Here is a 27,807-nt window from a genome sequence, read left to right on the forward strand (position 1 = left end):
GAACTAATGTTCACTTTATGTGAAGGTAGTCCATTACACTGAACTAGCTAGTTGATAACAAAATGGAACAAAAAATTAGAAACAGCACAGCCCTGAAGAGACAAGACAGGAAAAAAAAATTACTGACAGGTGTTAATCCGTGAAAGCAGGTCTAACAAAGCCATTTGAGAATCAAGAGGTGGAAAAAACAAATAACTAGATCCCTTGAAAGACAAGAGAATGAATACAAACACGACTCAGATAAAACGTCCCCGAAATGTAGAGTTCCAACCTGCTGTTTTAAAGAAGGAAAACGAAAGTTTCTTACACGCATTTGTCTAATCCTTAGAGTTGACCTATAAAATAGGCACGAAGGGCAGTGTATGAAAGTTGAGAGTAAACTGAGGCTCAGCGCTTGAAAAGTCCCTTTAGTGACTGAATCCCGGCGTAAGGGGTTCCTCCCGGTTGTTACAAGAGAAGGCATTGTGCAGCAACTGGCAACAGTAGACGTAGCTTGGGCAAATGCCTGAGTAGGAACTTGAAGTCAGCCAGAAAACCTCCACAGAGCCTCCCGGACGAACCCGACTGAACAAAACCAACAAGCTTCGAGTGAGGACGAAAAGTCGGAATGGATTTCTTAGGAGTTGACTCGAATCAAAGAAACAGGATTGGAGGAGTCGGAATAACAATCGGATTTCCGAAGGTAGCTTTCAGGGAGAAAGATCCTAAAACCGAATACTCAGAGGGTTTTGGAATGTAGTCACAGAAAACGAGGTTCGGGATGCAGCAGCGCCTGCGCAGTGGGCCCTCTAGATTTATTCAGGGAGAGAACATTGGCAACGGCAGGCGCGGACAGCGGCCGAGTTCCGGAGTGGGCAGGTTCTGGGCTCCAGCGTTCACAGCGCACGCGCCTCGCCAGCCCGAACTAGTGGCCTCTCGCGCACCTGCGCACGGAGAGCGACCACGAGAGGGCGGAGCCTGTCTTCTTGCGTCCTCCCGCGCTCGGGGCATTGTGGGACAGTGGCGGGGGTAGCCGTGCGTCGGAGGCCTTAAGGTGGACGGCTGGGCCGGGGAGACCCAGCCGTTTCGGGCGACACTGAAGTCGAGGAGACGGGCGTCGGCCTTCGGTGCAGCTCTGCACCCGTTGAGGCTGCGGCGGCTTCTTTTTCCTGTTCCGCGGGTGCCGGCGTGTTTGTGTGTGTCTCTGTGTGTGTGACCCGCGGCGACTTCCCCCGTCGCCCCTGCTTCGGAGGCGCCTGCGCAGGCCTCGCGTCTGCCACGGAGCTTTGCCGTGGAACGAGTGCGCCTACTTTTTCGCGACGCCCCGAACTCGTTGACGCTCGGTGGTGAGGCAGGGGATTCCCTGTGACCAGAGGGCGCTTGCGCGGGTCCGCTAGCTCCGGCCCAGGCGCCTGCGCGAGCCCCCACCCCCCCGGCGCCGACCCCGCCTCTCTTAGCCGGCCCCTCGACAGGGCCGGAGCCGCCGGCGGTGGGGCGGCGGGGGCGCCCCGATGAGCCCCGAGTGCGAGGAGCCGCCGCCCCCCCGCGCAGGTGAGCACCATAGCTGCCTTCCCGGGCGTGTGCCTTCTTATCCCGAGGTTTTGCCTCAAATCCTCCTGAGTGCCCCCCCTCCTGAGTCTCTTAGTATCCTCCTCCCTTTCACTCCCCGAGTCTTTTAGCCACTTGTCAGTGTGGTCAAGTCTGTTTCCTGTCGCCGGGCCTGTGTCTACCTCACTGTCATCATTCCCAGTCCATCTTCCTCGTTTATTGGGGACCCTTTCTAAGTCTCTTAGGTTTTTCTTCTTTACCCTCTTCTCCCCACAGCCCCCAACCCTCATCTCTTCCCACTGGGATCTACATCACCTCCACTATCATTCTGACTCAGCTTTATTGGGGCTCTTCGGGCCCACTCCCCTGTCTTAGTCTTCCTCCTCTAGGGTGCCTTCCTCTTTCCTTCCTCTTGCCTGCTCTTCTGTGCTCACCACTGTGTCTACCCTTTTCACTCTCATCAGCCTTCGTGGACTCTTGGCCTTTCTGATTCTCATTCTCTACTCAGGAAGGAACGATTAAACAGGTTTTTCCCTCGCCTTGGCTGTGGCTGTCCTGTCCCTCGCTGTCCCTAGCTTCTTGTGGTGAAGCTGGAGCCACTGTTCAGTGCACTACTGGGTATACTGTGAGATGAGGCCTGCTGAGTGCAGGGCCTGATTGCTGGGTCCGGGAGGGAGTGGTCAATGGAAGTCCCTGGTAGTTTCTCTACTCAGGGAGCCAAAGGCAAAGCTGGACAGTCACAATTACTGCGTGTTGTAATGGTGGTAACCCAGGGTGCTGTGGCAGCAGGCCACAGAGTGGGAGAGACTGGTGAGACCGGCCGGATGGGTGGCTTTTCTGTCGAGGAAGGCTGAGTGGGAGTTAACAGATGGAGAGTGGGAAGAAAGGCTTTCCAGGTGGAAGAAACAGCACGTGCAAATATGTGAAGGTGGGAACATTGAAGGAGCCAGGATGAAGTGGGTTGAAGTGTTAAGAGGACAAGGGGCAGGGAATGGCTTGGTTGGGGCGGTTGTCCAGGGCCTTAAGTGACCTGGATAGTGGTCCCTTTTTCCTCCCTTTTGTGGTGGTACTGGGGCTCAACCTAAGTTTTTCTGCCGCAGAGTAAGCATTCTACCACTGACTGAGCTACATACAGCCTGAGCCTCTCCTATTGCTTTTAAATTGTGAGACAATATCTTAACTAAGTTTTTTTAGGCTTGCTTTGAACTCTGCAGAGCTGCTGGGATATTGACCCACAATCCTGTTGTCTCAGCTTCCTAAGTACCTGGGGTTATATGTTTGTTACCAGGCCAACGTAGTTATGGTCTTGATCACTCTATATGCAGAGGCAACTGTACTGATGATGTATTACCATTAACACCTACCTGGAAGGCAAGTTGTTTCTGGGAAGGAAGCTGCACTGTATGCCAAATGTGGTACTATGTTGAGGGTTGTAAAACTGTCACAGGGTTGCTTTCCTCCTAAAGGAGAGGTTCTGTTAGAGCAAGGCCAATGTTGCAGGGACTGGATTGCTAGAACAACACAGTAAGAGTTGTTTCTATATACATTCTGTGTTCCTGATGTGGACAGTTCATGTGGGAGCACTTGCTATGATCTGCCACATACACTTAGAGTTGCCTGTGGCTTTGTTGTTATTTATTTCTCTGGTAACCTTTGCCTAATGCAAATCATTTTGCCCAAATTCAGTGACTCTACTCCTCTAGTTTTGAGATTGGGATAATGAGGAATTATTTAGAGCAAGAATTTTTTTGTGAGTTAGACCTAGGTTTAAGTCCAGGCTCTTCCCTTTCCAAGTGATGAATCCTTGGGAAAGTTATGCAAGCGGTCTGTATCTGTTTCTCTCATCTGTAAGTGGGCTAATAGGGCTGTCTGTGTAGGGTGGTCCTGGATATTGAGTGCAGTGTTTGTAGATCCCTGTCACAGAATGCAAGGCACACAGCAAGTATATCAAATCAGTATCTCTTAGGATTATCATCCGATTTTTGATAATATATCCCAGTAGTTCTCACTGGATATGATATGTCCTCTAGGAGATATTTGGCAATGTTTGGAGATCTTTTGGTTGTCAAAACTATAGGAAGTAGAAGAAAGTATGCTTCCCACATCTAGTGTATCTATATCCCCCCTAGGGATGCTATTGAAACTGTTCTAATATACAGAGCAGCCCCTCACCACAAATAGCTATCCAGTCCCAACTGTCAATTATGTTGCTAGGGAGGATAGGAGGGAAACTCTGCTATTTTGGTTGAGTATCTTATGTGCTTTGAGCGTCTATGTGGTGTAGGAGCTGTTGTGTATTTGTGTATTTTCTTTTACATTTATCCTTTTTGGTTGTTTGCTTTTGTTGTGCTATATGGCATCTTTTTTTTCCGTTGACGGGAAACAACTTTGTCGACCCCCCCCCCCCTCCTTTTTTTTTCTACTTTTGGGATCTCTGGCTAAGTGACCTTCAGAGATCACTTTCTCTTCTCTGACTTCTGTTTCCATTAATCCCACAAGTACTTTTACTTTTTATTTTGAACCAGACTCTCATCTGGTTCAAACCATCTGGCCTCAAACTCACTATGTAGCCAAGGATGACTTGAACTTCTGATCCTCCTGCCTCTACTTCCCAAGTGTTAGGTTGACAGTGGTTGTTCACTGTTGAGATTTGAACTCAGGAGTTTTGTGCATGCTAGACATACCCCCGAGCAAATGGACTACACCCTCAAGCCCCAACAAACACTTAGTTTTGGATCTGGCAGTATCTTAGATCCTAGGTGGCATCTCTAGAAAGTTGCAGGTCCCTGGACAGGCCTATCTTTCCCTCACAGCTGATGCTTATATGCTCTCATAGAGTGACCAATGGGATGCTTTGGAAGGAGACTTGCCAGGGAAGGCTTCTGGGAGGAAGTGGTGTCAGTGTAGAAGTCTGACAGTCTAAGGAGGAGGTAGTTAGACTCAGAGCTAGTAGGGCAGGTAGAAGGTGCAGACCCCATCCTGAGTGCATTCAATTGCTGCCATTAGGCTTGCTGCAAAAGACAGGTAAGTGGTCTAGCTGCTATGGTAAGAGTTATTGCCTTACTGGCTTAGTGGGAATACATCCATGCCAGACCAGGGTTTTCCCATTGCATGTCAGTTTTGTGAATTTGTCTCCAGGAAAGGCTACGTTACAGATATTTCTCAGATGAGGACACTGAGGCTCAATGGAATTAGGTCTTTGGTTTTCATCTTGGAGAGATAAAATTCCAAATCTGGTCAGGTACAGTGGTATATGCCTATAATATAGGCAGGAGGAATACTTGAGCTCTGGAGTTTGAGGCTGGTCTGGACATACATATAGAGATTTAAACTTAGGTCTTTCAAAGTTTAGTTTAGTTTAGTCTTAAGATAGGATTTTGCTCTTTAGCCCTGGCAACATGAGCTTCCCAAGTTCTGGCCCATTGATCTCATTTCCATTCTGTTCCTCTAAGGACTGTTTCACAACTGTTCAGTAGGCTGTTGCTTTTTCCCTTTAAACCTGTGGCCACACCAGGAGATGAGTACAGAGTATTTTTGGCTTTGCCTCAGTTCTTGGCCAAGTGTCCTTAGGCTCTGTTTTCTGTTTATTCCTCCTTTGGGGTTGGGCCAGAGTTTCTATTTCCCCTAGAGTGGTACTAGGATCTGAGGGGTTGGCTACCTGCACGACCCTCCTTCACCCTGGTTGTTATCTCACTCAGGCCTTTCCTAAGCCTTGGGAAAGTCCCAGCTCAGTTTTCCATGTGACCAGATCCTTCTAGCAGTGGCTCCTCCAAATGGTTGTCCCCCTGTGCTTGCTTTGCCAGGGTGGTGGTGTGTTCTGAAGGCCACACTGCTTCGGGTCCTGCTTAGGATGGTTAGATTGCCGTTACTGTCTCCTCATCCCTGGTATTAAGTGTCCCAAACCCCTTTTCCAGATTTGGCCAGGAGCTGGCTGTGGCATTAAAAAACAGAGGCATGATCCACCCAGCCTTTTAAGGAGCTAGCATGCCTGCTGCTGGTCTCCTTTCCTCCTAGAGCAGCCAGGCAGCCTGAGGGGCTGTCCTGATGTTGGAGCCTTTGAGCAGTCAGGTGGCTATCTTGGAACTCCTCCCCAACCCTAAAGGTCTCTTTGCCCTTGTCTCCCATTTCTGGGTAGTTGAGGTCAGGGGGTGGTTAGGGCAAGTATAGGAAGATTAGCAGTTAAAGAACCTGTCCCTGGGTTTCCTAGTAGGCAGAATATTTGCAGTCAGCCGGGGCTGCAGCAACAATGAGGGCAGGATGGGGACCACAGTGAGGTCCTGTCTGGACCAAGGAAGGAGAAACTGTAGGGACTGGCAGGTTCCTGAGAGGGACAGCTAGTGTCAGAGATTTTAGAACAACACAGCAAAACAAGAAGCCAGAGCTACTGATGTTAGAGTTGGCAGAAGAAGCAAAGCGACTTTTTTTTCTAATGGCTTCCTTTCTCATTTATAATTTCCCTTCCTTCCGTTAGCAGCCAGTCTTGGTTTTCAAACCGTCTCTAAAACCAGTGGTTGTCACTTCCGTTTTCTTGAAGCTGCTGAAAGCTACACAGGGTGGGGGTTGTGGGGTGTATAGTGCTAAGTATCTGAATGATCTGAGAAAAGTGCTTAAGTCACTTGGGCAAATGCTGAGAGTTTCTGCTTTTCTGTTTTTAGTGCTGCCACCTTTGGTGTAGTGACTGTCTCCTGCTTGAAACTGAGTGTGGTCTCAGGACAGCCTGTAGAATTTTGCCTCACTACATCAGTACTTGCCTTCGGTCAGCATTCCTCCCTGATACTCTGGGTTTTCTGGACTCAAGTAGAGGCTACTACACATCATGTGAACTTCAGCTAATCGTTAGCTCAAGACTTGTTCAGTGGCCTCCAGCTAGGTTCTCTGGAGAGCCAATTTGGGGAGAGAAGCTCACTGAGAATCACTGAGACGGGGGTGGTAAGGTTGGAGTAGGGATAGAGGAATTTAAGAGGCTGTGGCTGTGCCCTCTAACCAGGTGTCTTAGAAGGGAGTGGATAGGCCTCAGCAGTGAGCGTCTGTCAGAAGACCAGCACATGTCACATGGATTCTGAGTCTGTCTCTTGGTAGCTGTGTCCTTCTCTTCCTTCGGACCTCCTTTTAAAATAGAATTCTGTTGTCAAATGGAACTGACAATTTTTTTTTTTTTCTGTCTCACAGTAGACAAAATACTGAAAGGCTAGGTCCTGGGATTGTCCACAGATGGCTTGGTCTTGCCTCTAACCTGTCTCCCACTGGAGAAGGAGGCTTTTTTTCTTTTTCAAACAGCTCCACATTTATTTAGTGGGGGGGTGGGGAGAGTGAGAGAGTGAGTGTGTGTGTGTGTGAGTGTGTGTCAGTTTTTTCCTTCCACATTGATTGGGGTTCCAGGGCTTGAATCCCAGTTGTCAGGCTTTGCAGCAAAGTGCCTTTTCCTGTTTAGCTGTCTCACCAGCCCTAAGCCCCACTTTATTAAAATGGGAAGTGTGTTACTAGCACGTACTGGGGAAGCTGCTCACCTCCCTCTGCATGGCATTCTGCCGGCAACCCTGAAAAAGGCCTTTATCACTATACTTATGACACTCTTCCTTCCATGCTTCTGATTGAGTGTTTTGAGTCCACCTGATCTCTAGCATCTGGGCCCTTTCAACTCTCAACTGCACATGGCCACTGCTGTGCTTTCTCAGTTCTTCGAGCCTGCTGGGTGGTGATTTCCTTTCTCCCTTCAGCCCTAAGATAGGCAGTCTCTAGTGAGGGTTATGTTGCAGGCCTAGGTGGGCACAGGGTGCTCTTGTGGAAGGTCTCTGCCTCATGCCCAGAATATAGCTAGGATGTAGAGGGCCACAATGGCACTTTTCAGTGTGACTGTTAAGACTCCTCAAATCATATGCCCTGCCTCTGCCATCTTCTCACCATGCAGACTTAACCTGGTGGGTTCTTTTTATCTCAAGAATGTTGGTAGTGAAGCATGGGAAAAAGGGAATCTGCTCAGGCTCTCAGAGCAGAGCTTTGGTAGGCTTCCCTTCTTCTGGGCCAGCAGGCACTTTGTCAGCTCTGGTCTGGCCTCAATATACATTAACGGTTTCGGTACCATTTATTTCCATCGAGTTTTTCCATTTAAAGAGCACAAGTCAATGGGTCTGAGTAGATCCACAACTTTGTGTAGTGTCACCACAATTTATTTCATACTATTTTCTTTTCTCTCACAGTTTTTGGACTTTGTTTTGAGACAGGGCCTTAGGTAACAGAGGTTAGTGTTGAACTCGGTATGTAGTTAAAATTGACTTTAAACATCTAGGTCTTTGTGCCTCAGCCTCTCAAGTGCTCTGATTATAGGTATGCACCACTGTGCCTGGCTCAGTATTAAAACAACAACAAAAAATTACTAAAAGGAAACTGTCCTCTACAAATTCTTCTAGATCCTTGAAACTTGTAATCTTCTTTCTGTCACTGTGGATATTTGTCTGTTCTGGAAACTTAGTATTATCAGAATTTTTAGTTCTGGTTTCCTTCCCTTGGCTTGGGCAGCTTCCCGACCTTACTGTCTGATCTTACTGCCATGCAAACAGCCTCCTGTGTAGAGAGGCACCATGTTCACCAAGTTGAACTTTTTGTTACTTCACACCACGTGGCCTTCAGCAGGAAGTCAGTGAGTCATGATTGATGTGGCGGTTGCCCCTTGAGATTATTATTCTTGTCCCAGGTATACCCAGATCAGGAAACCCATCTGCCTCACCTCTCCCTTCTGTCAGTGTTCTTCCTGGCTGCTTCCCTTTGCAATGCATGTTTTTGTTACGGATCTTGATTGGCTTGTGAGATTGCCATTAAGTGAGGTAGGAAGTAGAAAAGGGGTCCACACAACATGGTTCTTGTGAAGCAGGAGTTCTTTCACCTCTACTCTTCATCTATGATAACACCCCCAGCACCTGCATTGACCCTGGAACTAGCCTGTCCCCTACCAGCCTGAGTGACCTTGTACCTCCTTCTCACTAGACTTCCTCCCTTTGACCTTGATTGAATGGGGCCAAGGCGTGGGAGTGATTTTACTGTATCAATCCCAGACTGTCAGTCTCCTGCCTCAGGGGGCTGAAGCCTTGTGACAACGTGGTTTGGCAATATGTGTGTCTTTTAGTAATATTTGTATATGAGGTTGTGTGTTAGGTGCTATTTTGTGTACTTAATAGCATAGGAAAATTTTGGAAGTCTTAAAAAATTTTTATGTTTTTATGTTTTATGTGTATGACTGTTTGGTCTTTATGTACATATGTGTGCCTAGTACCTGCAGAATTCAGAAGAGTGCATTGGGTCCTCAGGACCTGGAATCAACAATTGTGAGCTGCCTGCCATGTGGGTACTGGGAATTGAATCTAAGTTTTCTGGAAGAGCAAGTGCTCTAAACCACTAAATCATCTCCAGCCCCTGGAGTCTTTATAGTTACAATAAATGTATTATTATTGCGTGGTAATTTTCTGGATAGCACTAAGTAAGCTCTGTACAGGTCACAGTAAGAGGACAAAGGCGGGCCTGGGGACTGCATGGTTCAGCCAAGATGATTGGGAAAGCCCCTGTGCAAGAAGAATGCTTAGTAAGAAACCCTGAATAATGAGAAGATACTAGCTGTTTGGACAGAATCATTGAGGTGGACCAAAGCTTAGCATGTTTTGGAAACAACAAAGAGCAGTGTGTGAGTAAGGAATACAGCATGAAGGTTGAAAGAGTGGGATAAGTTTCTAGGAGGTAGTTGAGGGTAGCTTGAGTGCACTGGGGTTGACGTATCTCTTCAGCAAGCTCTAGCTGGCAGGCTCTGGTGGAGGAGGTCTTCTCTCTAGGACCAGAGAATCAGAAGGTCTTGGGAAATAATAGAGGTCTGTGCAAGGGGGGACCGTATAGGCAGAGAGGGTCTGATGTCTGTGTGCCAAGCTGTAGGCTTTCCTGGCTGGCTCTACTCTGTCTTGGCTTCATCCTCAGGTGATTGTCAGGCTATCAGGAGACAAGTGAAGAGCAGAATTTGTGGTCAGGCCTTAAGTGTAGCAAGAGTTCCACAGATGCTATCCTTGGGCCAAATGGCCCCTGAGGGCCTGGGAAGCCTCATAATTTACTGGGGTTCAGTTCTTCCCATCCTGTGATGAGGTAATGGCAGCTTCTATGGTTGTGACTTGGATATGTGTACCCAGAGCATGTTGTTGAATGAGTTGCTGGTAGCATAGGCTGGGTCTCTTGACTTCTAGGCTTAAGTTTTTTAAAATGGGGTTTTGTTGTTGCCTTGAGAGGAGCAAGGCCTTAGTGCAGACCAGGGACTCAGCATAGTGCTGTTTCCTGGTTAATACCCAGGGTATTCTGGTCTTACCTAGTTACTAAGAGTCGGCTTGATACCTCACTTTATCTCATGCTGACCTGTTTATCATTGTGTGTTTCTTTGGTTCCTGCTTAGTGGCTGTCTTGTTCTAGGAGCCCCCACCTCAGGTTTTCCTCTTTTCCTGGGCGTGGGGTGATGAGTATGGTTGGGCTGTGTTTGTGTCTGTGGTGTCTAGGCAACAGCCACAGCCTCAATATGAGCATACTTCCTCTCTCCCAGCTGCCACCACCCCATACCTCACTAGTGGCCTTGGGTGATTTGCTACTGTGGGATGTGGCTGTGCACTATAGGTCATGGGAGCATTTGAATTTGTTCAGCAAATAAAATGAATCTGAAGCTAGAAGTTCAAATGGTATCCTTGCCCAGATAAAAGACAGTGGAACAGGCTCATGGGATGGGCCACAGTCACTTTATGCCACTTAGCTTTTCCTTGCAGGCCCTGGATAGTCTACACTGAGAACTTCACCAGGCCTTAAGCTGAGAGTGATAAAGTGATTTCTTATACTGCAGGAGAGGCAGCTTGAAGGCTGAGGTGGTGGGTTCTGGGTTCCTTAGCAGAACCGAGTGCTGTATGTGCTATACTTGTGGAGCCTCTGTGCAGGGCAGACTTGTGAGGAATCTGTGTCTGGGGCCTAGAAGGGGTGTTTGTACTTGGTCACTGATACTGCCACTGTCTCACTCAGCAGCAGCTGCTAGTTGTATGTGATAAATTGATTATGCCCATGCTTACAGGGCGCCATGTTTTGGAAGTTTGACCTGCACACAAGCTCTCACCTGGACACATTGCTGGAGAAGGAGGACCTGAGCCTACCTGAGCTGCTGGATGAGGAGGATGTGCTGCAGGAGTGCAAGGTTGTCAATCAGAAGCTCTTAGACTTCCTGCTACAGCCTTCCCACTTGCAGGCCATGGTGGCCTGGGTCACCCAGGAGCCCTCAGCCAGTGGTGAGGAGCGGCTACGCTACAAGTGAGTTCTTCACTCTTACCTGTTCTCAGTAATTGAACTTTGGGGATGAGGAAGTAAGGCAGGGAGGGTCAGATCATTTATAGGATCACGGTTCACCTAGTGAAGACCCTTCATGGTTGAGTTATTTTAAAAGTTTTGTATGATAAGGTTCTCTAGATAGACCAAATACAAAGCCTTGGGTAAGTCCCACTCACCCTTCAAACCTCAACAGGGAGCCACATTTTCTTATTTGCATTTTATTATTTACCTTTCTTCTAGTTTGTTTGTTGTTCTCAGTTTTTGTTTAGTTTGTTTTTTTTATTTTTCTAGACGGGGTTTCTCTGTATAGCCCTAGCTGTCCTAGAACTTGCTCTGTAGACCAGGCTGGCCTTGAATTCACAAGAGGTCTGCCTCCTAAGTGCTTGAATTAAAGGCCCTGTGCACATTTCTCATACCTCAGGCTGATCTTGAACTGGGTGTGTTAAGTATCACTCCTGATCTTCCTGTTCCCTTCCAAGTGCTGAGATTGTAGCATGCATTCACCATGCTTGACTCCTCCTCGTGTGTGTGTGTGTGTGTGTGTGTGTGTGTGTGTGTGTGTGTGTGTGTGTGTGTCTGACTGTCTGTCTCCTTTCACCATAGAAGTTCTGGGGATTGAATTCAGGCTTGGCCTTTACCTACTGAGCCATCTTCACTGTTTTTCCACTCTATTTTTTGAGACAAGGTCTACTGAATCTGAAGTTAAGCAATTCAGCTAACTGGCCCAAGAAAGCTCCAGAAATCTTCTTATCTCTGCCTCCATAGCTCTGTTTAGAAACAAGCCATCACACTCAGCATGTTACATTGGTGCTGAGGATCTAAACTCAGTTTCTCATGTTTGTACAGCAGTCACATGTGCATCTATATAAACTTCTGTGTACTACAAGGAGGCCAGTGGATATTGGGTCCCCTGGAGATGGGGTTACAGGAGGTTGTGAGCCGTCTGATGTTGGTGCTGGGAACTAAGCCTCTGCAAGTTTTAAACATGCTTAACTGCAGGCCTTCTCTCTAGTCACCTCCCTTATGTTTTTAATCAATTTAAGATTTTTGTCCAGATGATGTAGACTTGATCATGGTTGATCGTAGTTGAGAGTGATCCCAAGTATATGTTGGCTGGTTTCCCAACTGGAATGGTGACATGGACATAGCATGCCTAGTACCTGATCAGTACCTGTTGGAAGGAGGCTTTCTGACTACACGCCTTTGCACATTGCAGATATTAATCACCTGCATAGGCTTGTATGTCTGAGCCACAGCGACATCCTGAATACTTCTGTCACCGCACGATTCTTTCTGTTCCTTTCATAACATGCTACCTCCTCCTCTTTTTTTTTTTTTTTTTTTTTATTAACTTGAGTATTTCTTATATACATTTCGAGTGTTATTCCCTTTCCCGGTTTCCGGACAAACATCACCCTCCCCCCTCCCCTTCCTTATGGGTGTTCCCCTCCCAAACCTCCCCCCATTGCCACCCTCCCCGCATAGTCTAGTTCACTGGGGGTTCAGTCTTAGCAGGACCCAGGGCTTCCCCTTCCACTGGTGCTCTTACTAGGATATTCATTGCTACCTATGGGGACAGAGTCCAGGGTCAGTCCATGTATAGTCTTTAGGTAGTGGCTTAGTCCCTGGAAGCTCTGGTTGCTTGACATTGTTGTACTTTTGGGGTCTCGAGCACCTTCAAGCTCTTCCAGTTCTTTCTCTGATTCCTTCAACAGGGGACCTATTCTCAGTTCAGTGGTTTGCTGCTGGCATTTGCCTCTGTATTTGCTGTATTCTGGCTGTGTCTCTCAGGAGCGATCTACATCCGGCTCCTGTCGGTCTGCACTTCTTTGCTTCATCCATCTTGTCTAATTGGGTGGCTGTATATGTATGGGCCACCTGTGGGGCAGGCTCTGAATGGGTGTTCCTTCAGTCTCTGTTTTAATCTTTGCCTCTCCCTTCCCTGCCAAGGGTATTCTTTTTCCTCATTTAAAGACCTCCTCCTCTTTTTTAAAATATTTATTTTATGTATATGAGTACACTGTAGCTGTCTTCAGACACACCAGAAGAGGGCTTCAGATCCCATTACAGATGGTTGTGAGCCACCATGTGGTTGCTGGGAATTGAACTCAGGACCTCTGGAAGAGCAGTCAGTGCTCTTAACCACTGAGCCATTGCTCTAGTCTTGTGCTACCTCCTTTGTAACCCATGCTTAACTTTGGCAGCTATTAGTCTGTCCCCCTGTTACCTAGTTATGTCATTGGCTTTTCTCAAGACGATTTTCTGGAGACTGATTTAACCCCTTGAGAAAAGGTTTTTTGTTTCATCAAGAGTAGCAAGGGGTTGGGGATTTAGCTCAGTGGTAAAGAGATTGAGGCCCTGGGTTCGGTACTCAGCTCTGAAAAAAAAAAAAAAAAAAGAGTAGCAAGATTGACAAGGATTAACTTTGGCTCACTGCATTCCTGATCTGCATACTGTTGTGGTGCAGCCTGTGAGGCTTCCATGTGGTTTACAGCCAGCCCCTGACTGCCTTATTTTCATCTGAGGGTTTTATTTTTTCTTTTGTTAATTTCTCTTGGGATTTTGAGCTTTGAGAGTACAGTGTCTGCATCTCTTTGACCATTTTTGGTTCCTAGCATAGTTCATGAAGGCTCTATATTTAGGGGGAGGAAGTATATGCCACCTGCATGGGGCATAGGATATAGCACCAGTGGTGAGGCAGGACCAGGCAGACAGGATACTGTTGGGCCCCTAGCAGTTGTTGCCATCTTGCTGTTCTTCCTCAGTTGCTGTGCCTGCATGATCCTTCCCTGGGTTTACATCTCTATCTCCTGTGTGTCCACCCTGTTCACTGTGCTATTCCCTGCCTTGTTCTGTCTTCCCATCCTGGAAACCTTGAGCCAGACAGATAATGATGACTGCTCCTCAGTTTCCCTGTTGTAGTGGGGACTCAGTAAAGCAGTGTTGACTTGTAGAGTCATGGTCTTGCTATTTGGTCTTGCTGCCTCCGATAGCACTTCTGGAGGACAGAGTCTGTCTGTCATTTGCCAGCTCATCCCACTGGATGTCTTCTCCTTTGCTCTTCCCTTTCTACCCATCCACCCTCACACTAAAACTGCATCTAGTGGACTGTGATCTAGACTCGGCATAGGGAGTTGATAGTGAAGCAGCCCTGCTGGCTCTGGGTGTCTCTGCCCTGATTAAGGAGTCTGTTTGCTAGATGTTGGGAGCCCTTGGCACAGGCCCCACAGGTTTTGGCCTAGACTTGGAATAGCTGTAGTCTCCTAGGGCCTTAGGTGACATCCTGAGCAGTGAATCTTCTGGAATGTCAAGTACCCAAGGATGTGTGAGGACAGGAGCAAAGATTGGAGAGTTAGAAAGATAACAGGATGCTGAGGAGAGAAGGCCTAAGCTGGAGCAGCATGTGGGACTCACATGGCATTAGAGGAGATAGGAGTTAGTGTTGGGAGGGGATCAGGAAATGTTTGAGTTTTAGGACTGAGTTCAAGTCAGATGTCATTTTGTGGTGGTGGGAGCCCCAGTAGGTTGTTTTTGTTTGTTTTGAAACAGGGTTTCTTTCTCTATGTAGCCCCCGCTGTCTTGGAACTCACCATATAGACTAGGCTAGCATTGAACTCACAAAGAACCTCTACCTGTGCCTCCTGAATGCTGGGATAAAAGGCGTGTGACACCATGCCTGGCTGTTTTTAATTTTTAAAATTTATTTTATGTGTATGGGTGTTTGGGCTACATGTTACCAGGTGGGTATGATGATTACTTGCTCCTGATGGAGGCCAGAAAAGGATATTGGATCCTCTGGGATTTGAGTTGCAATGGCTTGTGAGCTGCCTTGTAAGAGCTACACATCAAACCCAGGTCCTCTGCAAGAGCAACAAGTGCCCTTAGCCACTGAGCTATAATTCTTGCTTTCTCAGTGTGTTCTTAGGAAGCCTGAGGAGGGCTCAGAAATCGAAGGGGGCTTTTATTTCTCTTTTGGTTTCTCTTCCTGGACACAGGACCCCTGAGCCTCGTGCTAGATGTGGGGGATTGAATGTGGGGCTTCTACCTTCTCTCTGCACCCACACCTACCCTGCACTCACTTCCTAGGTACCCTAGTGTAGCCTGTGAAATCCTGACCTCTGATGTGCCTCAGATCAATGATGCCCTGGGTGCAGATGAGTCCCTCCTGAACCGACTCTATGGCTTCCTGCAGAGTGGTGACAGCCTCAACCCGCTGCTTGCTAGCTTTTTCAGCAAAGTCATGGGCATTCTCATCAATCGCAAGACAGACCAGGTGCCTGCTGACTCAGCATGTGGGTGAGGAGTTGGGAGGGTGGGTATCAGGATCCTGTATGACACAGCCTGTGCCCCCAGCTTGTGTCCTTCCTGCGCAAGAAAGATGACTTTGTGGATCTGTTGCTGCGTCACATTGGTACCTCAGCCATCATGGATCTCCTATTGCGTCTGCTTACTTGTGTGGAGCGGCCTCAGCTTCGGCAGGATGTCTTCAATGTGAGGAGCCTACTCAGGAAGTGGGTGGTGGAGTGGGATGGGCTGGCATTTGGCTTAGGAACTTAATGTTTTCTTTTTTCAGTGGCTCAATGAAGAGAAGATTGTCCAGCGGCTAATTGAGCAGATTCACCCATCAAAGGATGACAATGTGAGTGCCGGCTGACATCTCCAAACCTCATCTTCAGATTATGTTCTACATTCCTTTTGTGCCTTAAAAGATGGGTAGGAGAGCTGACGGTATGGCTCAGTTTTTAGAGTGTTTGCTTAGGATTCATGAAGCCCTGGGACTCCCATAAATCAGTCATAGTGGCTCACACCTACAATCTCAGTTCTCTGGAACCCAGGCAGGAGAATGAGAAGTTAAGTATCCTCCTTTGCTTCTTAGAAAGTTTAGGGGGTAGTGTGGGCTACATGAAACTCTTGTAACATGGGTCAATGCCTTATTGCTTTTCATGGCTGAATAGTAAATATCCTATTGTGGGTGGACAGCTTTGCTTTTTCTATCCAGCAGTTATTGAGCATGTGATTGAGCAGTGTTGCATGTTCATACATGAATTTTTTTTTTTCTTGAGGTTTTGGGTACTGGCTTCCTTATTATAGCATGTATCCTGTGTCCCTGTGATTACTGGTTTTCTGTCTGGAAGGTGCTGGGAGCAGATGGTTAACTTGTGCATACTCACTTGTTCCCATTTCTCCAGCAACATTCCAATGCATCTCAGTCCCTGTGTGACATCATCCGCCTAAGCCGGGAGCAGATGATCCAAGGCCAGGACAGCTCGGAGCCAGACCAGCTGTTGGCCACCTTGGAGAAGTGGGTTTGCAGGATCAGTTCTGAGACTTGTGGTAGGGGGCTTTCCTGGGCGAGTTTTGGCTCTTGGCCCTTCACTCTGACTCCTCTTCCCCAGGCAGGAGACCATCGAGCAGCTCCTCAGTAACATGTTTGAGGGAGAACAGTGCCAGTCTGTCATTGTCAGTGGGATCCAGGTGCTGCTCACCCTCCTGGAACCTAGGAGGCCAAGGTGAGGTGTATCAGCCTGAGGTGGCACACTGCCCCTACCTGCACTTAGTCCCTCAGAGCCTGAAGGATTGGATGGCTATTGTTCAAAGCTGTGGTTAGTGAGAGATACAGTTCTTCCCCAGCCAGGCCTGTCCTTTACCCTGCTTTTCTGACCTGTTAAAGGGCTCTGGATGTTCAGGGCACAAGGCTGTGGTATTCTTCTGGCCCATTTTTGTGACCTCTTCCTCACTCCGCCTTCATACTGCTCTCCTTCACAGGTCTGACTCTGTGACCATGAACAACTTCTTTAGCAGTGTGGATGGGCAGTTGGAGCTCCTGGCTCAGGGAGCCCTGGATAATGCACTCTCTAGTATGGGTGCCTTGCATGCCCTGCGTCCCCGGCTTGACCGCTTCCATCAGCTCCTGCTTGAGCCTCCCAAGGTGGGAGACATGGGTTGTTGTGATTCTAGAGGGAAGTGGGGGTGAAAAAGAAAATGCCCTGTATGCACTAAGCCTTCTTTGTTCCTGTAGCTGGAGCCTCTGCAGATGACGTGGGGCAGCCTGGCCCCACCACTGGGTAACACGAGGTTACATGTGGTCAAGCTCTTGGCCAGTGCCCTGAGTACCAATGCTGCTGCCTTGACACAGGAGCTTCTGGTGCTGGATGTACCCAACACCTTACTGGTATAAGGGATGGGATCAGGGGCCAGGGAAATAGAGATGTGTGCAGAGCACTTTTAATATCAGTCTGTGCCCTCACTCCCTCAGGACCTCTTCTTCCACTATGTATTCAACAATTTCCTGCATGCTCAAGTGGAGGTGTGTGTGAGTGCAATGCTGAGTTCCGGGCCCCCTCCAGACAGCAGCCCTGAGACACCTGTCCCGAACCCTATCGTGAAACATGTGAGCTGGGACTTTTGTTCTCCTCCCCCTGGGGACTTGGTGCCTGAGGCCATAACCTCCCAGAGGTGTTTCCTACTTCCACCCTTGTCTATTGGGCAACATCAGTACCTGGGATGGGTGTGGGTTATACAGCTGAGGAGAAATTGATATCTATTGAGGACCAGTGAATGCTATGACTTGACAGAGAGTTGGGGAAACTGGGGATAGTTCTCTGAACAAATGAGGAGCTGTGTATAGTCCATGTGAGAAGTCAAAACACATGCTAGGTATGGTGGCCCACACCTTAATACTAGTCCTAGAGAGGAAGATCTCAACTTTTGAGTCTAGTTTAGGCTGCATAAGTCTCAGAGAAAACAAATTTAGAGCTTGGGATGTAGCTCACTTGGCTAGCTAGTACCTAGCATGCATGAAGTTCTGCATGGTCCCTGCACAGTATAAAAAAAGCAGGTGTGGTGATGCACTTGGGAGGATACATAAAGAGTTTAAGGCTAGCCTGCATGAGACCTTGTATCAGAAAGGAAAAAGAAGAGAAATCCGGAATTAAAGCAAGCCATAGACACTGGCTTTCACTCTTGTTTCCTCTGCTCACAGGCTTGGAGCCTGTGAACTGTGTTTGCTGAATAAAGGCCTCTTCTCCATCTGCTGGGTTCTGGAAGTGTAGATATCCCCAAGCTAAATCCTCTTTGCTCTCCTGCAGCTCCTTCAGCACTGCCGCCTGGTGGAGCGCATTCTGGCGTCCTGGGAGGAGAATGACCGTGTGCAGTCAGTACTTACAGACTTCCTGTGGGGACAGATAGGGCAGTGGGAGGATGGGTAGGAGGCCTGGATAGCCCAAGCATCTCACCTGTCACCCAGCAGTGACCTCCACTCTCAATTAGGTCTGGAGGGGGCCCAAGAAAAGGCTACATGGGCCACCTGACTCGGGTGGCCAATGCCGTGGTGCAGAATGCAGAACAGGGGCCCAATGCTGAACAACTGGGACAACTGCTAAAGGGTAAGGCATGAGGCTGGCTGGAACTGCAGCTTGCAGGTATTAGGTATTGGAAGCTGAGGTTCTCCCACCTCACACTTTTCCATGTCCATGTGCTCAGAGCTGCCAGAGGAGCAGCAACAGCGATGGGAAGCATTTGTGTCAGGACCCCTGGCTGAGACCAACAAGAAGAACACAGTGGATCTGGTGAGGCCTGACCTGGTGTCTTATTCTGCTCTCCCTCTTGATGTGGCTCATGCCCCTACTTCCTGCAGATTCTTGCCTTGCCCTTGTCTGGGGGCTTCAGCAGGTCCTGACTGTTCTCCATCATCCTGTCCCTAGGTAAACACTCACCATCTACATTCTTCCAGTGATGATGAGGATGACCGCCTCAAGGAGTTCAACTTCCCTGAGGAGGCTGTATTGCAGCAGGTAGACATGGGCTTGTGGAGGTGGGAGGAGTGGGGAAAGGAGCCCACTTCCAGCCCTGACCTCCACGCCTCTTGTAGGCCTTCATGGACTTCCAGATGCAACGCATGACCTCAGCCTTCATTGACCACTTTGGCTTTAATGATGAGGAGTTTGGGGAACAGGAAGAAAGTGTGAAGTAAGTGTTCCTCATATGAAGTTAAGGCTCTGCTTTGTGACGGTTTGTGCTGTACCTGCGTGTGTTCCTGTGTGAGGTCACAGTGCTGTTTCACCTCGTGATGTTAATTAATATGTCTTGTGCCTTTTCTTGAATGTTCATCTGTTTGTGCACCATGGCTTAGCCAGCACCCTGTTTTTGGGTTTATCCAGCTGTGGCCTTGTGTGTTCCTCTTCTAGACTAAGACCCAGTTTGTAGTCATCTTTCCTTCCACAGTGAAGGTCAGGAAGGTAGGACACCAACATTTTTCATGGTGAGGATGATGAGCATAGTGTATAGTGTAGGGATGATATTCTTCAGTGAGAGATGACTTGGTCTTGATGAAGTCTTGATGTCTCTGGGAAAAGTAGAACACAGTTGTCAGGGTGCTGGATTCTGAGTTGGGTGGAGGAGCTGGCCTTGGGGAGCATATAGTGGACATTTGTGTTATCACTTATAGTGGTCTGGGTGCCTCTAGGGTTTGTAACCCCCACTGCTACCCTTTGAGCAAGCATACCAGCCATATACACACAAAAGGACAAAGTCCCAGGACCTAGCCAGAGTGAGAGTGTTGTCCACTCTTTACCCTAAACATCTCTGGGTGCATTGTGATAGACTGCAGTCTGCTGCTGTTTCAGTGTGCACTTAGATACAATACTGTGGAATCCTATGTTTGTTGCTTCTCTACTTAGTGTGTGGTGGCTTTCTACTAGATTTTTATTTGGTCCCTTGGGGAATATACTCAAGTGGAAACTTGACTCCATCTGATGGCAGTGGGGTTGGCTTCTTGGTGGATGGAGTTGGAGTAACTAGCTGCTTTGAGACAAAACTCTGTTCTTGCTTTTCCACCAAGATAAATTACAAGGAAAATGAAATCATTCAGAGTTAAGAATATTAAACAGTGTCAGGGGGAAGTTGTTCTGCAGTGCTTCTGGGGGAAGACACCAAGTCAGCTGGGGGGCTAGTGAGTGCTGCTGGGGGAGAAGGTCTGCTGGGGAGAAGGTCTGCTGGGGAGAAGGTCTGCGGGGGGAGAAGGTCTGTGGGGGGAGAAGGTCAGCTGGGGGAGAAGGTCTGCTGGGGGAGGAGGTCTGCAGGGGGAGAAGGTCAGCTGGGGGAGAAGGTCAGCCTGGGGGAGAAGGTCTGCTGGGGGAGAAGGTCAGCTGGGGGAGAAGGTCAGCTGGGGAGAAGGTCAGCTGGGGGAGAAGGTCAGCCTGGGGGAGAAGGTCAGCTGGGGAGAAGGTCAGCTGGGGGAGGAGGTCAGCTGGGGGAGAAGGTCAGCTGGGGGAGAAGGTCAGCTGGGGGAGAAGGTCAGCTGGGGGAGAAGGTCTGCTGGGGGAGAAGGTCTGCGGGGGGAGAAGGTCTGCTGGGGGAGAAGGTCTGCGGGGGGAGAAGGTCTGCTGCGGGAGAAGGTCAGCTGGGGAGAAGGTCTGCTGGGGGAGGAGGTCTGCTGGAGGAGTTGCCAAGTGTGGAGGGTGCGGTGCTTCTCGGAGACACTAAGTCAGCTGGGGGGAAGGGGCTAGTGCAGTGCTGTTGGGGAGTCAACAAGTCAGTGGGTGTTAGGGGGCTGTACAGTGTAGCACTTGGCTAAATTGCTCCACTCTTCACTAGCTGGAGGCCTCAGCTCCCCTCAGGTTTTTTGTTTTGTTTTGGGAAGTTAAGGACACTTCCCTTGTAGAGTGGTTGTGACAATGGAGTGTGTGTGGGAGTGTGTCATTGAGCCATCTTGCTGCTGATTATTTCATGAACTTTACACAGTTAGGTCATTGGGAAGTAACCCCAACCTGTGTTCACAATGTGGATCTGTGTATAGTGTTTTTACTGTGTAAAGGGAGAAAGACATCTCAGTAGAAAAAGCAAAAGGCTGGATGTGGTGGCACATTCTTGTAATCCCAATACTTGGGAGGCAGAGGCAGGATTAGGAGTTTGGGGTTGTCCTTACGGACATAGTGAGTTCAAGGCCAGTTTGGATGGACTACATGAGACACTGTCTCAAAAGAAAAAGTTGAAGAGGTGGGTAAAAGACACAAAGTAAGCAGGGAACTGTTGGAAAGTCACAGGTGGAAAATAAACTCATCAGTTCTTTTGGATATTTCACACATGCAGGTTTAATTTGTGTTTCTGAGACTGTCTGGAAGAGAACTGAGCAAAGATGCCTGTGCACAGTGCTAAGTGACAGTTTGAGGTGGTCATGGATGGCTTGTCATGTGCCGACTGTGAGGCGCTCCCTACAGGCAGCGAGCGCCTTCTGGGTAGTTCAGGCAGTTGTTGTTGTTGTTGTTATCTTATGTATTTTATGTATATGAGTATTTTTTTTCCAAGCACATCAGAAGAGAGAATCATAGTCCATTACAGGTGGTTATGAGCCATCACGTGGATGCTGAGAATTGAACTCAGGACTTCTGGAAGAACAGCCAGTGTCCCTAACCGATAAGCCATCTATCTATCCATTCCTGACAATTAAATCTTACTGGGATTCCACCCCACCCCTCATGGTTTTCAGTAGTGGGGCCTAGGCAATAATTTGTTATTTAATCTCCAAAAATTGTTGGTTATGTTCCCATATTTAGCACCTGAATGCCATAATACAGGCTCAAGGTCAGGGGTCATGTGTCGACTACTATTACCTGTACTTGTACTCCTTGAAGCAGTTTGCCTCATTGGCACTCGGTGTTATATATTTTCCAGGAGAATACCTGGCCATTTCTTTCCCTCTAGCACTTGAGTTCTCACTAAGGACAAGGAAGAGGAATAATGGCCACAAACCATAAAAGCCACAAACCCTCATAGGAAGTGATTGGTCTCCCTGCATTTCCTGTTAGCAGTAAATGGTACTGGTGTAGTTAGAGCCCCTCATAGACAGTAGTGTGAGAATAGGGAGTGTCTTATCAGTGCTTTATCGTGGTCTGCTTTGTTGTAGGGTGGTTATGAACAACAAATTGGCATAGCTTGTTGTTATCAGGAACCGCGGATGCGTATAAACTCTTAGGTAGGCAGGTTGTGAGTCTCAGTCCTTGGAAACACCCTTTAAGGTAGATTGTTTCCTCAATTTCACAGATGACAAAAGGAGATTTAGAAGTGCAAATTGAGTTGCCTGAGGCCACTCCACAGACGGATCAGGGTTCAGAACATCCTTCAGACCTTCTTGCAGGGCAGGTCACCTGAGTATCCTCTGAGCATCTCTTTTTGTTGTTTTTGTCTTAAGGTTTATTTTAATTTTATGTGTTTGAGCTTGCCTGTATGTATGTATGTGCACCACATGTTTTCATTGACTGTGGAAGCCAGAAGAGTGTAAAATCCCCAGGAGTTAGAGTTATGGGTAGTCATGAACCACTGTGCAGTTGCCCGGAACTGAGTCCAGGTCCTCTACAAGAGCAGCAAGTGTTGACCACCGAGCAACCTCTCCACAGCCCAAGAGGTTTTATGTTTAGAGAGGAGATGAGGACCCTGCCCTTTAGTGTGATTGTGAGAATCAAGTGGAATGTGCTGGTAATGTATATGTTAGGTGACTATAATCTTCCTTGTTACCATGCCCTCAGAGTGCTGTGAACACTGGGCTTGATGTTATAACATCTTGGGGAGGAGGTGAATTTGCATAGTAATGGCAGTTGTTATGTGTCATGTGAGCAAGCAAAGGAGGTGAGAACTATGTCTCATTTCATCTCTTTCTTTTCTTCCAGTGCACCATTTGACAAGACTGCCAACATTACCTTCTCCCTAAATGCTGATGATGAGAATGTGAGTACTGTCTGTTTTGGCTGTGGGGAGGGGAGGAGAGGGGTCACAAGCAGTATAGCCCACCCTTCTATCCTGCTCTGTAGCCCAATGCCAACCTGCTTGAGATATGCTACAAGGACCGGATCCAGCAGTTTGATGATGAGGAAGAAGATGAGGAGGAGGGCCATGGCTCAGCAGAGTCAGATGGAGAGTATGGTGCCTGGCAGGGCAGCCAGCCAGTGAGAGCATCCCAGGCAAGCCAGCCCCCTGGTGTGCGGTGAGTTTCCCTCCGCCCTCCTATCTCTTAAGTTACCAGTGCTTGGAGATGTATGTGCACTTAAACAGATGACTGTGTGCAAGTACCCACTCTCACAAGCTAAATACAGAGGTATGTAGTGAATGAGAAAAATCAAAATGTTGTATGTTAGTGGTAGAACCCAGTTCATGTTAATCAAGGTAGGCACAAAATGAAGAGGGGTCCATTGTTGAACTGTGCTCCTGAACTCAAATGATGCCACATGAGTTTCCCTTCCTCTTTCTGAAATGAGAGAAGAAAGAAGAAACCTCTCTCAATTATATTGTTCTTCAGCTTTGTACAGATAAGTCTTTTTCTTTGTACTTTGTTTTTTGTCTTGATAGTGTGATCAAATTATTTCATGTTAGAACTTGCTGAGGTAAACACCACCTCATGTATGGCCTGTAGCTCTAAACTTTTACCTCATAATTTGATTTGAAGACCAGTTATTTATGTTCGTTCTATATTTGTATAGCGTGCAGGTTTGCAATGAAATGGAAGCACACAGTTAGAATCTAGAGCCAGGAGCAGGACCTGAGCCCTTTGTGCCCCTATGTGGCTACTATCCCCCTGCCATGGGCAACAGTGTCCTGACATCTTTCCATGAATCAGTTTTGTGTCTTTCCCCACTCTTTATAATCATATAGGGAAAGGGTGGGTCCTGTGTCTAAAATTCTCGTCACTAAAATGTTTTGAGGCAGGGATTACAGGTGTATGCCACAACCCCTGGCTTAGACAACTTGTAGGAGTCAGTATTTGGGTCCCAAAGGTTGAATTCAGGAGGTCAGACTTGGTGGCGAGTAACTTTACCTGCTGAGCCATCTCGCTGGTTCACACATACACACTTGATGCATGTTATTACCCTTTACTCTCTTCCCTCTTCCCAGCTAACTGCCCTTTTTTTTTTCATGTTTTTTAAAACTATTGCTTATTTCCCTTAACATGGTGTTATGTTATCCTGCAGATGATGTAATTTCATATTTTATGGCTAAATAAAACTCAGACCCTTTTTGTGTATAGATCACATTTGGCTAGTGCTTTGTTGATGGACACTGAGGCTGATGCTATAACTTATCCTTGGAAATAGTGCCGTAATAAACCAATGTACTAGTGCTTGTGTCTTTGTCTTTTTTTTTTTTTTTTTTTGTTTTGATTCATTTTTATTAGATTCCTCATTGTACCCAGGTGTGATAGAACTGCCTTTCAGAGTTTAGCACAGCTAGTATTAGTTGTTTTTGTTTTTGTTTTTTAAGATTTATTTATTATATTAGTACACTGTGGCTGCCTTCAGACACAACGAAAGAGGGCATCAGATTTCATTACAGATGATTGTGAGCCACCATGTGGTTGCTGGGAATTGAACTCAGGACCTGTGGAAGAGCAGTCAGTGCTCTTAACCACTGAGCCATCTCTCCAGCCACTAGTATTAGTTTTTAAAGAAACCCCTTTGTCTGTCTCTCTCTTTTTTTCCCCCCAAGATTTTTGATTTTTGTTTTGTTGAGACATACTGTCATGTAGCCCAGGCTGGCTTGAAGTTGCAGTGTATCTAAGGATAACCTTGAACTTCTTGGTCATCCTGAGTGCTGAGATTATAGGGTGCACCACCACACCGTATATGTTTTTTGTGTTCTTTCATATATTCTTCCTTTCTTTACCTTATTCTCATAAGCTCCTCAAAAACTTCATAGAACTGGTTTAAGAAAGTCACTCAGACAATGTCCTAAGTTCCAGATTTTAAACATATCAATGCCATTCTTCTGTATAGTAAGTGGCTGTTCACAGGTGGAAAGGCTTGTGTGATACTGGTGATGGGTGACTTGAAAGTTGGTGCCTCATCTCTTGTGGTTGTAGCTGAGTCTAGTTCTCAAATGACTCAGACTCCACTTGTTGGCTGGCTTCTCCAGCACCCTCATATTCCTGGGTTCCCTGGACCTCTCTGGAGGCCTTTGTTCCCCATATTTTTTTGTTATCTGCTCTGTGGTCCTGGGCTGTGGTTGGGGAAGTGGATCATAGGCTGTCCCTACATGGCCACCTAATGAATTGTCTGGCAGGAGTGGAGGAAGCACAGACAGCGAGGAGGAGGAAGAAGAGGAGGAAGAAGAGGATGAGGATGAGGGGGCTGACCAGGCAGCATGTGGAAGAACCAGCCCTTCCTCCTTCCCCAGCCCTGGCCCTCAGCCTTCTGGTGAGTGTTGGATGGCTTATGCTCAGGTATACATGGAGCTTCTGACTGTTTTGAACTTATCTTTTGTCCATGTTCTCTCACCTCTGCCACAGGCCCAAGTTGGACTGCTACCTTTGACCCAGTGCCTATGGATGCCCCAACAGGCCCCCCAGTTTCCAAGGAGGCAGACATATCCTCTATCCAGATCCTATCCAGCCCTCCAGCCCACGATTCCCCACAGCTCAGGTGTGGATGGACAGGACAGGGCAGGCGGATATTGCTCTGATATTTGGTCTGGAAGGCACTCCTATGTCTCTTAGGCTTGGGAGTTGATGACCTGCATTCTTTCAAGCTCCTCTTTTACCTTCTAGGTCGCAGGACCCCACACACCCCTCAGCACCTCAGGAAGTCACAGATAGCAGCAAAGTAGCAGAGCCCTTGGGTGAGCTAAGCCATACCTTTTCCCTAAGGGCCCTGGACCCTTGTATGAAGACAGCATAGCCATGTCTCAGCTTGCTGGAAGGTGGCAGCTAAGAACTGGCTCATCTCTTTCTCCACAGCCCCCTGCCAGGCCTTGGTTAGTGTTGCAGATGTCCAGGCCACTCTGCATGGGATGCGCTCTGCCCCCAGCTACTTGGACAGGTGATCATTAATTTCCCATCTCAGCTGGAGGTAGGATAGGGGAATCCCAGCCTCCTTGCTGAGGTGGGTGCTAGGCTCTTGTCTCTAGCTGTCCTCAGCACTAAGCTTCGGTGTCCCTGTAGCCATTCATTTTTATAATTAAATGTTTTGGACAATGGCATATATAAGGGCTCTTGTTACCCCAGAGGTAAGAACAGCTTCCAAGAGGATCAGGGACCACAAGAAGCAGGAGGACTGTGCATAGCCCCACAAGCATATTCTGCAGGGGGATAATCACTGGGAGTAGCTGGGTCTAAGGTCTCATTTTCCCCTCGAGGCTCTGCAACCCCACTATGCTCTGCTGTCAGTATGCTAATGGGCTTCTCTGTTCTGAGGTCTCTTTGCTGCCCAGCCCTGCCCTCACCTTAGGCCCCTTACGGAAAGATGGTGGCCTCAGGCAGGCAGGGATATGGGAATATCTAACAGTAGTCAAATTGATCTCTCTCACAGTGCAACCAGAGACCCCTCTACCTCTGTCCCAGACTTCAAGGCCCACCAATCCCCTCAGACAATGGAGGGGAAAAAGAGCCCAGAACATTTGGGGCTTCCCCAAAACCAGAGGTGAGTTAGTCTCTCTGGGTGGTATTGGGTGGATGGAGCAAGACTGGTAAAGCATGAAATAACCTCCAGGTTTCCTTTCTCCCCTAACAGTGCCCAGGCCCTTGAGATGCCCAATGGTTCTACCCCAGGAGGGCCCATTACATCGGGTTCTCAGTGAGTATGGCAATAGCCTGGGGTGGGTCTGCAAGATGGGGTCACTAGACCCTCACTGGTGTTTCTCTCTGTTTCTAGGTAGCTGCCTGGTGGCAGCGGTGGCCAAGTCCTCTGTCCTCCCTGTGGAGTTCCTCAGTGGGGCAGGATGAGTCCTTTGGTGGCCCTCTATTCCATTGTCCCATACCCTGCATTCTCTCCTCTGGACTCCCAGGGAGGCTGGTGCCAGGGAGATGCCCTTACCCACCCCCATTTGCACTGAGAAGAGAAACTATGGAGTTTTTCCTCCAAGAATAAAGATAGAGAGTCACATAGAGAGAAAGGAGAGAGAGAGAGAGAGAGAGAGAGAGAGAGAGAGAGAGAGAGAGAGAGAGAGAGAGAATATTATATATATTATATATATATTATATATATATTATATATATATATATAGAGAGAGAGATAGATATTGAGGGAGGAGTAAGAAAGGAAGCCAGGACAAGAACTGGGCCAGCAGCTCTGAAGCACAACCTCCCTGTCTTTCCCAGTAGGGGTTGGTGCTGGGGTTTGAAGCCGCTGACCTGTGCTCTGGTGCAGATGCTCACATCCAGCCTTTCACTCAGGATCACCGTGGGGTGTAACAGAGGACATCGGGCCCAAATGGCCATGCGTTTGTCTAGACCTTGCACTTTGACCAGTCATCTGGCCTCTGGCCCTGGGGAACACGGCCTCCCTGGCAATAGCCCCAGAGTCCCAGAATGGAGGTTGCTGGATCTCCCATACCCTGAGGGTCCCAGCACTGCTGCCAAGTGGCCTTGTCCCAGCTCCCTCCCCAAGGCTGGTGTGAGTGTGCAAGTATGTGTGCAGAGCTTGTGTTTCATACTGCAAATATAAATAAAGGAAGATAGCAGAAGATTCCTAGTGTGGGCTTTTGAGTTCCTGGGACTCAGAGTTGGGTGAACATGCTCTCCATGGCCTAGAGAGCTACATTCTCTTTGGAACACACTTGTGAGAGTGTGTATGGGTGCAGAGGGATGAAGAATATGTATACACCAGGCAGGAACATCAGGAAAAGGGTACCAGCCTTGTTGAGTTAGCACTTTGGGGCTCTCTCATCTTGATGTGCACTTCCTTAGCCCTGTTCTAAAATGCAGATCAGCTTATGACTGTGTTGAGTTAGCTTATAGCCCCCTTACCTCTATCCTCCTCTAACAGACCTTGGAGCTGACTTTCCTGCCATTGAGGGATAGACGGTAGCAGGTGTGGTGGTGCATATAAGAGTCAGGCTCAGCCTGGTCTACCAAGGACAGCCAGAGCTCAGCAGAGAAACCCTGACTCAAAAACAAAAGTGGGAGAGATTAGGAGACAGGAAACTGCCTTGAGAATGGACACACAATGAAGTATCTCCTGAGGGGATGGTTGA

At 48.0% G+C, this 27,807-nt stretch overlaps 1 protein-coding gene across 4 annotated transcripts; it reads left to right on the forward strand.

The window, feature by feature from the left end:
- On the forward strand, window positions 1-27,732 carry Ppp6r1 (protein phosphatase 6, regulatory subunit 1). Of its 4 annotated transcripts, none has more exons than XM_063266286.1 (24): window positions 1-682; window positions 10,604-10,836; window positions 14,941-15,127; window positions 15,208-15,345; window positions 15,428-15,493; window positions 16,044-16,156; window positions 16,251-16,364; window positions 16,621-16,783; window positions 16,874-17,026; window positions 17,111-17,245; window positions 17,943-18,007; window positions 18,124-18,239; window positions 18,337-18,422; window positions 18,558-18,647; window positions 18,725-18,822; window positions 22,518-22,575; window positions 22,659-22,831; window positions 24,901-25,034; window positions 25,127-25,259; window positions 25,385-25,455; window positions 25,574-25,655; window positions 26,145-26,255; window positions 26,346-26,408; window positions 26,487-27,299. In XM_063266286.1, the coding sequence occupies exons 1-24, from the start codon at window positions 608-610 to the stop codon at window positions 26,488-26,490; spliced, it is 2,661 nt and encodes an 886-aa protein (XP_063122356.1). In that variant the 5' UTR covers window positions 1-607; the 3' UTR covers window positions 26,491-27,299.
- Window positions 27,733-27,807: the final 75 nt, after the last annotated feature.

This window comes from Rattus norvegicus, chromosome 1 (genome assembly GCF_036323735.1).
Source record: "Rattus norvegicus strain BN/NHsdMcwi chromosome 1, GRCr8, whole genome shotgun sequence".
NCBI classification, from domain to species: Eukaryota; Metazoa; Chordata; class Mammalia; order Rodentia; family Muridae; genus Rattus; species Rattus norvegicus.